We start from the raw sequence: 15188 nt of genomic DNA, 5'->3' as shown, positions 1-15188 counted from the left end.
CATTTAACTTTCTTTTTTCCCTGCCCCCCTCCAGCTGAGATCGGTGATTATGACCCTGGGAAGCACCCTGAAGGTTACAGCTCTAAATTCCAGTTCTTCCCTAAACATTCGGAAAAGCTGGAGCGCCGGATTGCTGATATTCACAAGACAGAACTGATGTAAGCACCAAAATAAAAGACTGCACCTCTATTATTAATCTCTGTTACACACACACACATACACAGTACTGTACTGCACCAGATCCTGCACTGATACAGGCTGAACAAATACTACAGTTCCTTTGACATTTATTTAATTGACTGCAGTAATGAAGTACTATTGGTTCAGATTGCATTGGCCTGACAGATTATTGCAGGTTAGTTGAGTAAATAGCAGAGAAAAGCACTCTCCTGTCCTTTATTCACTCAAATACTGCAGTTGCATTGTCATGATCCTGCAGTTTGCCCTTTATTTGCAGTTATTAATGATCCATGTTCGCCCCAGCCTGAACTGAAAGAGTAGCACAGAGTAATAATGAATATTGTCCAATAGAACAGGTCGCTACAAGAACTGACACACATGCAGGGACACAAACACACCACCTTGACATTTGGGCTGATACTGATTTTGAGTTGAAAAAAGAAAAGGTGGAAAACAATCAGTCACGCTTCTTTAATAATATACAGTGAGACACAATAGAGACAGAATTGCATCAACAAGACTGGTTGGTTCATGCAATTCAGTAAGACTCTGCTGCCCACTAGTGGCTTTTTCTCTCTTCATCACAAAGTAAACAGCAGCATTACAAAAATTTAAAAAAAAATGAACACAGTATTTTTAATAAATTGTCTTCATATTAGTCAGTGTGCTTCATCTGATCTCATTTTATTAGTGCATCTTTTTGGTTGTAACACCACCCTCCATTGGGTTTTTAATTGGAAACAGTTTATGTTCTGTTTTGAATGCTTATGGTGGACTGACAGATGTTTGGTTTGCTCCCTCTCAGTGGACAAACACCTGAAACATCAGAGCGAAATTTCCTGCAGAAAGCCCAGATGCTGGAGACATATGGTGTTGATCCGCATCCGTGCAAGGTTGGTTGGTGTTTTTGAAGCACTGCTGCACTACTTTTAGATTTAAAAAAACAAACCCTTCATACATTCTTAATGTATTTTCATCTAAATGCTAAATTACTGTCGGTTTTACTGATGTTAAGGTGATTTTAAATTGGTCTGTTTCTTTCAGGATGTGTCTGGAAATCCAGCTTTCCTTGCCTTCACACCATTTGGTTTTGTGGTGCTTCAGGGAAACAAGAGGGTCCATTTTCTCAAATGGTGAGCAGCATGTACTACATACTCTGTCAGCGTACAGCACAACACTCTACATGTGTTAGATCATCGTAGAATGAGGATAAACAATAGACACTTTACACAGACCTCGATTTAACCTGATCTCTCATAATGCTCTTTATGCAGGGTAGCATCTGCAGCACCGATTGTACAGTCCCAGTGAAAAAAGCCCATCCATCTGCTTCTACCTGTGACAGGAGCCTGAGGCTAGCATGAACACAGATGGCTAATTACACAAGATATTTTCCATAAAAGATCATAACATTGGCTCGATACCACTTTCAACCTGTAGTAGATGTACACAGATATGAAAACACCACAATACAATGCATTTCTACCAAACATCTCTCTGTTTACAATTAACTCAGAGTGGTATAGTTACAGTAATGAATTTATGATGTATAGGACTTGCACTATTTATAATAGCTTTGTTTGTTTGCCTTCAGCACTGCTCAGGTTTCCCCATTCTCCACTGCCAGCCTGCAGGGAATATTACCTATTATTTGTTTTGTCAACCAAACAGAAAGCTCTGTTGCTGTTAATGTGATCTCAATTGGTTTTCATGAATATTTAAAGATGCTGTGGTTTTCTGTTCTGCTTGCTGTATGAGTAACGGTTGCTGCATTCTCCCGGACAGGAATGAAGTAACAAAGCTGAAGTTTGAGGGCAAGACGTTCCACATATATGCAAATCAGAAGGAGGTGAGAGCATGAATTGTCGGATGTTTAAAAAACATCACCAGTAGTTTTCAATGTGACTGATTTTTTTGCTCTCAGTTTGTTATATTGTCCTGCACGGCCTCCTATTTTTAACGTGCAGGACAAAAAGATCATCCTGACATACTTTGCGCCCACACCGGAGGCATGCAAGCATCTTTGGAAGTGTGGTGTGGAGAACCAAGCTTTCTACAAGTGAGTCTGTGAATGTCTTTTTTCACTCTATCTCAGTGTTTCTTCCTTCCTTATGATCTGAAGGGTTACCGTCACAGTACCTTTGTGTCCTTAAAAGCCCTTACCTCTGGGTTGTTTGTCAGCGGGAAAATGAGGTGTGAGCTGCTGCTGACCTTTAGTGAATGAGTGTTCGCTGGCACGAGACTGGAAGCACTTCAGTGCTCCCTCTGAGATATGACTCCCCTGTCTCAGTCATGAGTTATAGTGCGGGTCCCCTCTGCTCTCGCTAGCAGAAAAAAGGTGATTAAAAAAAACAAGCAGCCTGTGAGCTCAGAGGCCATGAGTGTTGTAGTAATAGGGTGAGCTGATGGTTCAGGTGATTGGGATGTGTGGGGAGGAGTTAGCAGATGGAAAGAGAAAAAGGGAAGGAGCATGAGAAGGGAAAACAAAAGTCATCATATATGTAATTAATATGATATGACCTTTTCATGATCCTCAGGCATCATAATATTTTATGCTCATCTTATTAAGATCTCACTGCCTCGCCTCATTCTGCAGGAGTAAAAGACAAGATATTCCCTATCTTACAGAGATCACATGTATCCCAAGAAAGCAAAAATGAAATATTAAACATTAATGTTTCACTGACTATGGCAATATAAACATATTGAATACTGTATGGAGCTGTGTCGCAGATGCATTTCCTATAGTGCAAGGAGGACATGCATAATTAAATACAAGGCATTTGATCCCAGCTTCTGCTTTGTTCTTGCACTCAACCAGCAGAGATTACATCTAAAATAGGATTCAACTGTGTGATCACATTAGGAGTGTATTAATAAATGAATAAATAAATATTCTGTATGGGAATGCTAATAAAATATACTTGTACTAGTGGTCAACTGATGTGGGTTTTGCTGATGCAGATTATTTTTAGGAGCAAAACAGTCGACAGATGTACAGTGTATACAGCTGATACCATGTTTTGTTTTGTTTTGTTTTGTTTTTTTGCCTGTGATGAAATACATATAATATCAACATATTTCTGAACTTAAGTAAACAGAGACAATGCAGACATGATAGTGTTAAATAGATGTAATATAGATAATTTATAAATGTCATCCCTGATATGAACATGCGAAATGTCCAGGGTGTATGATGCCTTCACCCATTGGTAGCTGGGATAGACTCCAGCATCCCTGAATCCAAGCAGAGGATAAAATGGTTTGGCAACATGAATGAATGCATGTGTCAATGAAATGAATGATCATCACAAATCTAAACATTGCAAGAAAAAATGGTAAATGCTGTAAAAAATGTCGGGCATTCCTTTTGTGTTTGCTAGTCTTGTGAGAAAGTCACTTATCTCTGATCAACCTTCCAGTTTCCTTTCTTGTTTGGATGCACGAGGCCTCATTGTTCTTTTCTTTTTCCCCCCATTAGGCTTGAGAAGTCAAGTCAGGTTCGCACGGTGTCCAGCAGCAATCTGTTCTTCAAGGGCAGCCGTTTCCGCTACAGGTAAAGTACACAGCAAGACAGTATGACTGATGACAGGGAGGGGAGGACACTGCAGAAAACCCCCAGCTGGAAGTGAAAGATGTGTTCCCAGAAGACATGGCCTCTTGGCCTTCTGTGCTGTAACATCAGTGTACTTTTGCCCGGAGGATAGGACTGACACCTTACGAAGGATAAAGGAGACAGAGGGGGAAATAAAGGGGACACATCACATGACTCAATATCACACTATCTGCTGCAAACTTGTCATACACCCAAGGCAATGTCATATATTAAAGGGCAGAACATCAAATATGATTTAAATAGTATTTTTTTACATAACCTTTATAGATATCTAGTGTTGTAGATTAGAGACAGTGTTAATTTTATTAGTCTGTTTTCTTTTATTTTTTTCGTACTTCACCATCTAACCTTCATGTGAAGACTGAAAAGAACTAAATTTAATCATTTTTAACCTTTAAAAAATGAGGAAAATACCTTCCCCTGACTTAAAATTAATTGGGATTAAGTGAGAGCAGTTCACTAAAAAATCTAACAATGTTCATGAATTTCACAAGCATGGTTAGATAAATGTTTAGTTTGCCATTAAATGGCAAATCATGGTCATTCTTTTGATATTTTTACCTCCAGGTCTGTGTGTGCATTTGTCTGACTGGTGGTAATTCAGTTACACAAAGCTGAATTCACCGAGTTAATTCAATCATGATCATGTACTGTACTCATCCACTGCGGTGATAGCTTTCATGGCATTGAGTAACACCAGGGTGCCTGGTTATGTGTCTGCCTGTGTGTGTATGTGGAACTCATCCTGAGCATCGTCTCTGTGCTTTATAACAGTGGACGAGTGGCAAAAGAGGTGATGGAGCAGAGTGCCAAAATCAAACGCGAACCTCCAGAAATACACAGGTAGAGTTGTAAAATTAGGAGAGGTCAGAATGTTCTCATTCAGATTTCTTTAATTTTCCTTTTTTTTTATGAGGCACCAAGCTACTGTAGATGTCTTTATATCAACAGCACCTACTCGCTACAGTTTAAGTTGTTGCCTCTGATTGTAGCTGTTGTTAGTGCGCTGATGTTTGTGCATTTGTGTCTGTGTCTGTCTCTGCAGGGCTGGCCTAGTGCCCAGCAGAAGTTGTCCATCCATCACTCACGGTCCTCGCCTCAGCAGTGTGCCGCGCACACGTCGGAGAGCCGTTCACATATCTATCATGGAGGGTAAGATCTGAGCTTCACCCCACAGTCCACCACACTGCACCAGGGCAATCAGGATTAACCGTCGGGTAATATGTGTGTCCACGTTAAGTTATGGGTACTTTACAGTGTGTTTGTTCCACTGAAACTCCTCATTTGAGGCTATTCATGAAGTAATAACAATGTTGGAGTATACACTGTTGCCCATAAAGTTGGAATAAAAATATTTTTACCTCTTACATGAAATGATTGTGACAATTGTGATTTATTCTTGATAGACAAAGTGTAACTGGGACTCAGTGTAATTAATCAGTCACTTGGTTAAAGGTGATTACTCATGTGTATAAATAGAAATAAAGAGGAATGTGTGTTATTTACAACTTTGTGGGCAACAGTGTGTATAAATATCACCAGAATGTAACTAAGTACATTTACTCAAGGGCTGTGCTTGAATACTTGCACTTGACTTGAGTATTTTAGTCCATTTTAAGCAATTTTATACTTACATACATACTTACTCACATCTCAGTTGAATATTGCACTTTTTACTTAAGTACGTTTTCTAGTTATTGTCACTTTTCAGCTTACATTTTATTTTTCATACCGATACTTCAAAAGCAGTAAGTGATCCATAAACACCAATAAACTATATAAAATCACTCTTGGAATACCAAAAGAATGCATTGTCAGAAAGCTGAACACAGAAGTGTTTTGTTTTTTTCTCTGAGGTTATGAATAATTGACTTTTTAGAGATATGTGGTTCTCACAAGAAAGTGATGCTACAATCTTTGATAATCTCACAGAATATGAGGCATTGCTTAAACGTCTACAGCAGTATAATACATATACATGAATGCCTCAGTGACATTACTCCAAAAACATCATATATAGTAATAAATACTGACCAGACCATTGTACTGCACAGTGACTACTACTACTTTTCATACGTTCATACTACTTTTATATACATTTATATTTTGCTGGTAATGCTTGCATACTGTCACTTGAACAAGGTTTCAAATGCACAGTGGAGTATTTTCACTGTTTCCCTTCAGTAGATGTGTTAATATAAAGGCGAATGCTTTTGCCAGTGTGTATTTACAACAACAAACTACATGGAGCCAAGATTTTATCTGGACTAAGGAGTCATTAGTCCTATTTGTGCAAGCTCCTCCCTCTCTTTAGAATACGCAATTGTACGTTCACGCACATACACACTGACACATGCCGTAACTAGAGCCATTTGGCCCAGTTCATGCTTACAGCGCTGGTGGGGTATGCTGCTACTGCTGCTGCTGCTGCATTTGTGTGCGTCAGTCATCTAGTTCCACTTCAGTGTTTCAGAGCTGTGTGTGTTTGCTGTGCCATCACAGCAGCACCTAAAGCTACTTATTCAGCCCACCTGCAGCCTCCTGGCCCAGAACAGGTGGCTTCACTGCTTCGGTTGAACAAACAGACCTGCAAAAGTCTGACCAGGACAAAGGAGTGACTGACTTTCAAGTGCAGACTATAACACTCTGTACAAATAGAGGTCAGGGTTTTTGGCTGCAGTAGGGGGTGTACTGTGAACACTGAAGGTGTTTTTGCTGTGGGCTCAAGAGGGCTATAAGAGCGTTTCACCCCCAGTGTGTGCTGACTGCATGTCTTACAGTGGTATTAATACCCTCGCTCAAAATAGCCAGGGTCTTCCTCTCCATGTATGTTCTTGGCCTGGGTGTGGTCAAAGCAGGCCAGGCCAATGCTGGCAATTGTAGCACTGTTGCAGAAACCCACCGTTTCACCTCACACACTGTAGGCAGTACCTTTGTGCTGATACACACTGTGAGACCGTGGCCTGGACTCCGGGACAGGGACCATAAGGGTGGGATAAACACGCTGCAGCCATGGTGAAGTGTCTGATCCGCATCACCACCAGGGTGAATGTCCACCTGCGTATGATCAACCACTGCTACCGGGATGTGAAGGTTCGCGTGCTGAGCCTGGGGCCTCGTATGCTGGGCAAGGCCCTGGGCGTCCTGCCCCTGTACCCTGCCCTGACGGGGCAGCAGGAGTTGTCCAGCGTGTCTCCTCTTCCTAGCACTCCGCTGCCCTGCGTTCAACCCAGCAACCCTCCAGGTAAACAGGTCACAGGCCGAGGCAGGAGTGTGCTTTACATGGAGATGTCAGAGTGTTCTCTATTTAAATCACTTGCTACATCATCAGTGTTGGCAGAGAGTGAGCAACTCTGTTCCTCAGGCCTTTTTTTTGTTTTGTTTTATTGGTGCTTTTATTCGGTGCAATGAATATGTTTTACATTGTATTTTTAGTCAGTTGTTTGTTAGTTGTGGAGCAGCACCAGATAAACGTTGATTGTATTCTTGTTAAAACACTGCATGCTACCTCACAGGTCAGTAGTAGATCAACACTGAGTAAAGATGGCCGCTGACAATCATCCAAGCCCTCACATCTTATTCTTTCTGATATGTCAGCAGTGGTTCAAGCACTGGACAAAATCTGTTTTAGACTTTTTCATGAGTTGCTTCCTCATCAAAAGCTGCATTTTAATCCCTGGTCTTTATAGTGAAGGTTTAACATTGCTGCTTTGACATTCTGGGGAATATGATATCGTCAGCAGTGGCTCAACAGCTCACAGCTCATCTTCAGTGACATGTACACTGTACTGAGCGGCTCTCACATACTGTACTGGAACTTATACACTTGGACAGTAACATTACAGAAATACTCTGCTGTTAATTCACATTGGTGTTTGGCCAGCTATGACAGTACTGACTGATTAATACAAACACTAAACTAGTGGTGCCAGGCACAACAAACCAGGCCCCTAACACATATTGTAGCTTATTTTGGCATCAGTCCAGCTGATGTCATTATGTCTATGCATGTGCTGATGTTTGCATTTCAATTCCCTCTGTATATATGTGCCAAGTTTGAAGTAAATTGAAACAAAATTTATGTTTTTATATACATTTGAAATCTCACCCATTGTAAGTAAATGGGAAAAAAAAAAAGATTTAGAAAATTCCTAAAAAACTGAAACTTTGACCTACTTTTCCCAAAGTGTAATGACATCTATTCTTCGTTACTGGCAATCTATAAACCAAATTTGGTGTGAATTCACCCAATAGTTTTGCTGCTCTAGACATTTGAAATTTCACACATTAAAAGTAAGTGGGGAAAAAAAAGATTTTAAAAATTCATTAAAAATTTGCACTTTGACCTACTGTTCCCAAAATGTAATGAGATCTATTCTTGGCCACTGGCAATCTATAAACCAAATTTGGTGTGAATTCAACCAATAGTTTTGCTGCTAGAGTGTTAACAATCAAACAAACAAAGATACAAACAAACATACAAACCGAACCAAAAACAATACCCCTTGCCTCCCCTTCGGGGGGCGGGGTAATAAAACTTAATGCTGTATTTGTAGGGAATAAAGTTCTGTTCATAACATTGTGGAATGTTAAAAAGAGCTCTTATGTAAGGGGAATAAATGCCCACAGTGGAATCAATAATGTACCTTTTGCTAACATCAACTCTTAAGAGACTGAAAGCTCTGAAACTGCTATAAGACAGGGTGTTGTCTGTTTTCTATGGTTGCATCCACTCAGTGCTTGTGCAATTGGATCTATACTTTCAGTGCAATTGGCTGCACAATGATTTTTTCCATTAGAGATGACAATTAGACAGCCATCAACTCCAAATGTTCTATACCATCACAATACTGCCCCTGTCTGCTCGACTCTGGGGAAAGCATGATCAGATTTCTGCTCTTTAGATGGAGACTGTGTGTCTGCTCTCTGAAAGACCTCTGCTGGTCAAACAGCAGAAGAAGTGTTTCATCACTTTTGGTTTTGTTGTGTCTGGAAAACAGTGTTCACTTCATGTGCACAAAGGATTTTTAATCTCAACCTGCTCTTGTGTGTTTATGTTCAAACAGACTTGGACTTTACTTGAGTGTTTCCATTTTATGTAACTTTATCCTGATAGTCTACTACACCTCAGAGGCAAATATTGGGATTTTTATTCCACTATGTTTGTGTCACAGCTCTAGTACAATTTTTTATTCCCTTCATGTCCATTAAAAAAACATATTTTTAAATGTGTTGATTCTGAATGTTTTGAATAAACTGAGGAATTAGGAGTTTATTCATGAGTTGATAAAATTCTCCTCCTTAAGCAAAATAAACTTTTAGATTAGATGTAAAGTGCTTTGTGAAAAAGACAAAAATAGGGCTTGTTTTCAGAACTCATAAAAACTTGACTGACACTATAAACATATCGTCACCTTCCTAAAATAATTGCCTTGTAAAGTCACTTTTTTCAGATTACTCAGGAAACAAAAAATGTAACCAGAAATTGTGTATTTGATGATTTAGGCAAAAAAAAAAGTCAAATTTTTGTCAAAATTGTAGTATGAAGACAGTATGAATATGATGTATTTGTGTAGTTTCAACACTTTATAAAGTTGTTCACGTTTGTTAAACCTTAAACTTTAGCAGCAAAATGCAGCAACAAAATGATTCCAGAACCTTCACAAATAACTACAAAATGCTGATAATGATAATTTTACAGCACAGTGACCATACTTTAAGTACAGTTTGTGGATAATACACAGGTTTTGAAGTTTTACCAGTAGCATTTTCACTGTGGTATCAGTACTTTAACTTAAAGCAGTGGTGTCAAACTCATTTTCTTCCGGGGACCACATTCAGCTAAATTTAATCTGAAGTGGGCCGGACCAGTAAAATAATACCATGATAGCCAGTAAATAATGACGACTCCAAATTATTTTAGTGCAAAAGATAACATTCAATTATGCCAATATTTACATTTGCAAACTATCTAAACAAAAACGATGTGAATAACCTGAAAAATGAAATTTTTAAAGAAATGTAAGTACAATTTTATCAATATTATGCCTTGAATTATCATTTATATTTATATACATGTGCGTTTCAGATCAGATCTACAAAGGCACAAAACATTTAGTAACAGGCAGAATATTGTTAAAATTGCACTTAATTTTCTTTAGACATTTCAGTTTGTTCATATTTGTTCAGGGTATTCACATTTTATTGTTAAAGGATAGTTTGTTAATGTAAATATTTTCATAATTTAATGTTTTTTGCACTAAATCAAAGAGAAAAAAATGGTGTTGTCATTATTTGTAGGTTATTATGATATTATTTTTGAGATTGATGCCCAAACTTGCACTTTGTAAATTCATCCCGCGGGCCGGATTGGAACCTTTGGCGGGTCAGATTTGGCCCCCAGGCCGCATGTTTGACACCTGTGACTTAAAGGGTAAAGGGTTTGAATACTTCTTAACACCATATTAGTCAAATCTCTTCCAAATTCTAAAACTGCAGGTCTGTTCTAATGCTTTCCGTGCTGTCTGTCTTCTTCTCCCTCCATCTCCTTGAACTTCCTTTAAGGTCTGGAGTCATTGCGTGACAGCGCCCACTCCACACCGGTGCGTTCAGTGTCCCACAGTGAATCCTTCATACCACGCTCCCGGAGCCAGGCCACAGACGCCAGCGAGGGGATGGCGGTGATCTCCGACGAGGCCTACAGCCCCTCTGACAGCGTCCTGCCCACCCCGGTGGCCGAGCACAGCATGGAGCTGGCCGTCTCACGCCAGATTAACGGGGCGCCCTGCAGCATTGAGGAGGAGAAGGAGTCGGAGGCGGGCACCCCCTCGCATGGGGAGGGGGGTGATTTTGGTGTGGACGGTAGATCTGCACAGGAGGGTGCAGGGGGGGACTCTGCCCTCAGCGAGGTGGAACAGGTGAATAAGTTTGTCTTAAGTGTCCTCCGTTTGCTCCTTGTGACCATTGGACTCCTCTTTGTCTTGCTCCTCCTCCTCATCATCCTCACCGAGTCAGACCTTGACATTGCATTTTTACGTGATATCCGCCAGACCCCCGAATTTGAGCAGTTCCATTACGAATACTTTTGTCCCCTCAGGCGGTGGTTTGCCTGCAAGCTCCGCTGGGTGGGCAGTTTGCTCATTAACAAGTGAGGGTGAGGTCGTAGAGTTCGTAAGCCCATTCGGGGGTCTGAGGAGACGGTTAGGACTCCGGAGTGATGGAGGGCAGCCTCGTCCCAACCATGAACCCTGCTTCTCTCATCATCCTCCTGCAGGCATACAGCTTGGACCACTCCTGGTAACACTGGGCCAGGATCTCTGCCCCTCCCCCCTTCCACTTTGAGTTACCCCCCCTCCCTCACACCTCCTCGTTTCGGTTCTTTTCTTCTTTTTTTTCTACAACGTCGGACGACATTTTTTTTTTTTTTTTTTTTTTTTTTGCATTTTTTATTTTAAGTCATTTCAGGTATCTTATTTTTTCAAAATAACACAAAGGAAAAAAAATGAAACTGAAATCAAAGAACTGAAGAATTTTAAACAGTTCCGTGGCAGGAACGGGAGATTTTGTTGCAACGGATGAGCGTTGCCTTCATTTATTATTTATTGCTTTTAAACATATATTTGCGTAAGAAAAGAAGAGGCTCGTCGTCTTTGAACGGTGACAGAAGAAGCTGAAGTGTCATCAGAGCGATGATGGTGGTGCGTTACGTTAGAGTCACTAGGCCTACTGCTGTGAAGTTTGTGTGAGGATAATTAGTGTAATAACTTTGGATATGAATTCATCCCCATCAGAGGTCAACTAGCATTAGATACACCTTATCAGAAAGAAAAAACAACCTGAAGGGAATTGATGAAGGTTTGTGAAACAGAACAGACAGGGTGATTACCAAATGCCTTTTTGAGAAGTTAATAATGACTGTTGGCAGTTTTGAACTTTGTGGATTGTTTTAAGACACAATTAAACTTAGTATACTGCAGTGTACAAAGTAACTGGTGAAGATCCAAGTTCTTTTTTTAACATTTTATAAGAATACAGTAAAATAAACCAGTACCAGTAGTGTTATGTGACCCAGTAGTGTCAGTTGCGGTTAGAGAAATATTCATGACAGCAAAGATTCACTGGCACCAATAGATTATAGTCTAGCTAGGTGTGCAATGCTCATACGGTTTTTAATAATTAAGTACTTTTGAATGTGCCCATTTGTTCAGTTGTTCTGTTATTTCTCAAATTAATTTGATTCGCATTTTTCATCAAGTTGAAATTCGATGAATTTCAATGATTTCTTTGTATGACGGGGTTTTATTTCATTTTTGGTTTCATATCCACCTTGCTCTTAGGTTTATGTATCATACTATATTATTATTATTATTATTAGAATAAGAATAATGATGTACTTTTTGTACAAATTAGTTTGTTTCCTAATATATATTGACAGGTTTTCCATGTATATTTTAACAGAACTGAAATGTTATTTTGTTATTGAAGATTAAATTATACCTTTTTTAGCGCTGTTTTAAGTGAGGTCAGAAGCATTTATGGAAATATGGAAGGGGGGTCTAAAAAAAACAGGGTTTTTATCCAGATCCACTCAACCTCTTATTTCTCTACCAGCAGAAAATCAGCCTCCACATCAAGGCAACTGATAAACACGTATTTGTATAGAATGATGTTTTGTTCTACTGCCATAAATACTTTTTAAAATACATTTTAAACTCTCATCTTTCATTGTTCATTTACTTGAAGAGTTTGAAGAGGGGACTACAAGCATGACTGATATGTTTATTTTATTTTATTTTTTGGGATCTGCAACAAAAAGAAAAAAACTTGACCTATGTTTAGCAAAACCAGTAAGAAGGGAAGGAATCTAAAACTTTTCCCCTCTTTCTACTTATTATGTGCAGATTTGATTTGTGGTTCAGGCTTTTCTGCCTCAAAGCTCAAGGGAGCAATAACCGTCAAGGCCTGGTGGATTCTGGGTAAAATCTGTTTTTTGTTTTGTGTGTCCACCTCCTGTACTTAGTGCAGGTGTAAGTGAGTGTGTTAGCGTGTCTGTACGTAGGAATGGAAACAAGACTCGAGTTGAAGGTAGTCTAGACAGAAGAGAGTGAAGTCCATTTTTTCAACTTTTTTTTTTTCTTTTGCAAAAGGCGAGGGACTTGCAGGAAGAAAAGAAAAGTGAGAGGCGTGAAATGAGCGAAAGGGGAAGGAAAGACTGAGGGATATCTTTAGAGAGAGATTCAAGTGATCGGTCTGCTTCTTGGGAAGTTGAGTTTTTAAGAATAAATTGGAAATGAGAGGCACTTGTTGACTCATCGCTCTAATTATGGCTGTGCAGGGTTGCTTGCTTTCAGTCGGCTTTTTTTTTTTAATTTTTTTATTTTTTAACTAAACTCCCCAAAAATCAGCACCTGTGGCTGCTCCAACAAAAGGCCTGACTGGTGCTACACTCTTTGTAGTGTTTGCTCCTGTATAATGTGAGAGCGTCAGCCCTTAGCTAAGCTGTAGTTCTGACCACGGTGTAGCATGCACTTTGGCGTTGTGGCTGGATCCACTCCTGTAGCTCATTATATTTCACAACCTTTAGTTACCTTTGGTGGAGGGAGCAGCACCGACATTTACCAGCACACTGCTAGTTGGAATATTAAATTATTAGTGTTACACAGGCAAGGAAGTTGTCATATATGTCAATAATTTGAACTCTGAAACGTCCAGTAAAGCAGATGCAACATAAAGCACATATTTCCTTGTGAGAACCTGAAGCAGGAGAGACTTTTTTTTGTGTAGATCCACTTCATATTTATTACTTCTTTAGTGACATAAAGGTCAGCGTGTCTGTGCTGAGTTTTTAGCGGGACACCTTTAAAGGTCAGTCTGCGTAAGTTTCTCATACATCTATCAGCATTATGTAGCTTCAGTGGTCTCTATGAACATGCAACAATTACAAAAAGGCAGCATTATTCAAGGAGCAATAATCAGTGAACGCTGTAAGAGCAAAGATTTACAAACTTGTGTATAAAAACCTGACAAGGAATAATATTTGATAAGTGAAATGTGTTCTTCGTTTCAAGAAAACCACTTACTGAAATTGCTGTTTTGCTTAACCATTATGATGATGTGACGCTGAGACGGTTGCATTGAGTAATAATCTTTTCTAAACATCCATCTTCCTTTAGAGACCTCTCGTGCAGATGTTTTTCTTTGCTGTTTCATTGTTAAGTGACAGATATTTCCCTGTGCCTGGACCCTATAACTCTGCAGTTTACCAAAGTGGCAAAGATGAAGGAATGGAGACAGACACAAAGATTCCTGTCAGCTGTACTTCAGACTACACCATGCGTAAACATTACCCAGGCCAAGAGGAAAACCGGTGCCCCCCCCCCCCCCTGTCTGAACACTGTTTGTACTGTTCACCGGGCAGCCCCACATCCATCTTTAATTTGTCTTTACAGGCTCGATTCCTGGGACAAACCTGACTTGACCTTTATATTTCAGTTGCTGTGTCACCTTTATGTATTTTGCAGGTTATTTGACTTTTGTCATCCATTGTTAATAATATTAGAACTGACACGTCCATCCTTAAACAGCAGCATTGAAGATCCACACTGGAAAAAAATCGAAATCTGACCAAGTGTATTTTTCTCATTTCTAGTCAAAATATCTCATCACACTTAAAATAAGACATAATCGCCTAAAGAGTAACTTTACAGTGAGATGGAAGAACTTATTTTTAAACAATAGATCTTGAAAATCTTATTTCAAGAAATCTTACCATGATGATTTTCACTTGTTCCATTGGCAGATTTTTTGAATTTTTTGAATTAAGCAAACAAACAAAAAAAAATCTTGAATTAATTAAAACAAAATCTTGAATTGAGCAAAAAATCTTGATTAAGCAAAACAAAATTTTGAATTAAGCAAAAAAAATCTTGAATTAAGCAAAAAAAAAAATCTTGGAATTAAATGAAAAAATCTTGAATTAAGTGAAAAAATCTTGAAATAAGCAAAAATAAAAAAACTTAAATCAAGCAAAAAAAAAAAAAAAAAATCTTGAATTAAGCAAAACAAAATCTGGAATGAAGCAAAAAAAAATCTTGAATTAAGAATAAATTTTTGAATTGAGCAAAAAAATCTTGACTTAAGCAATTAAGGAAAAAAAAAAAGAATCTGGAATTAAGCAAAAAAAATCTTGAATTAAGAATAAAATCTTGAATTGAGCAAAACAAAATCTTGAATTACGCAAAAAAAAACTTAAATTAAGCAAAAAAGAAACCTTAAATTAAGCACAAAAAAAAAAAGTCTTGAATGAAGCAAAACTAAATCTTGAATTAAGCAAAAAAAAATATTGAATTAAGCAAAAAAAAATTCTTGAATTAAAAAAAAAAAATCTTGAATT

At 38.8% G+C, this 15188-nt stretch overlaps 1 protein-coding gene across 4 annotated transcripts in view; it reads left to right on the top strand.

Moving 5' to 3' along the window:
- The window catches only part of frmd5a (FERM domain containing 5a), a 71898-nt gene extending 58084 nt beyond the window's left edge, over window positions 1-13814 (top strand). The window contains exons 6-15 of one of the 4 annotated variants that reach the window (XM_030136831.1): window positions 35-158; window positions 986-1073; window positions 1225-1313; window positions 1966-2029; window positions 2148-2239; window positions 3662-3736; window positions 4571-4639; window positions 4842-4948; window positions 10361-10713; window positions 10893-13814. In XM_030136831.1, the coding sequence (XP_029992691.1) occupies window positions 35-158; window positions 986-1073; window positions 1225-1313; window positions 1966-2029; window positions 2148-2239; window positions 3662-3736; window positions 4571-4639; window positions 4842-4948; window positions 10361-10713; window positions 10893-10940 (1109 nt within the window). In that variant the 3' untranslated portion in view covers window positions 10941-13814. Of the gene's footprint in view, window positions 1-34; window positions 159-985; window positions 1074-1224; window positions 1314-1965; window positions 2030-2147; window positions 2240-3661; window positions 3737-4570; window positions 4640-4841; window positions 4949-10360 lie in introns of all 4 variants that reach the window. The other 3 variants (XM_030136829.1, XM_030136827.1, XM_030136830.1) reach the window with 3 other exon arrangements.
- The last annotated feature ends 1374 nt before the right edge of the window (window positions 13815-15188 follow it).

The sequence above is a fragment of the Sphaeramia orbicularis genome, chromosome 6 (assembly GCF_902148855.1).
Source record: "Sphaeramia orbicularis chromosome 6, fSphaOr1.1, whole genome shotgun sequence".
In the NCBI taxonomy this organism is placed as follows: Eukaryota; Metazoa; Chordata; class Actinopteri; order Kurtiformes; family Apogonidae; genus Sphaeramia; species Sphaeramia orbicularis.
The sequence above is the reverse complement of the archived record's forward strand: the minus strand, read 5'-3'. Positions and strand labels throughout refer to the sequence as shown.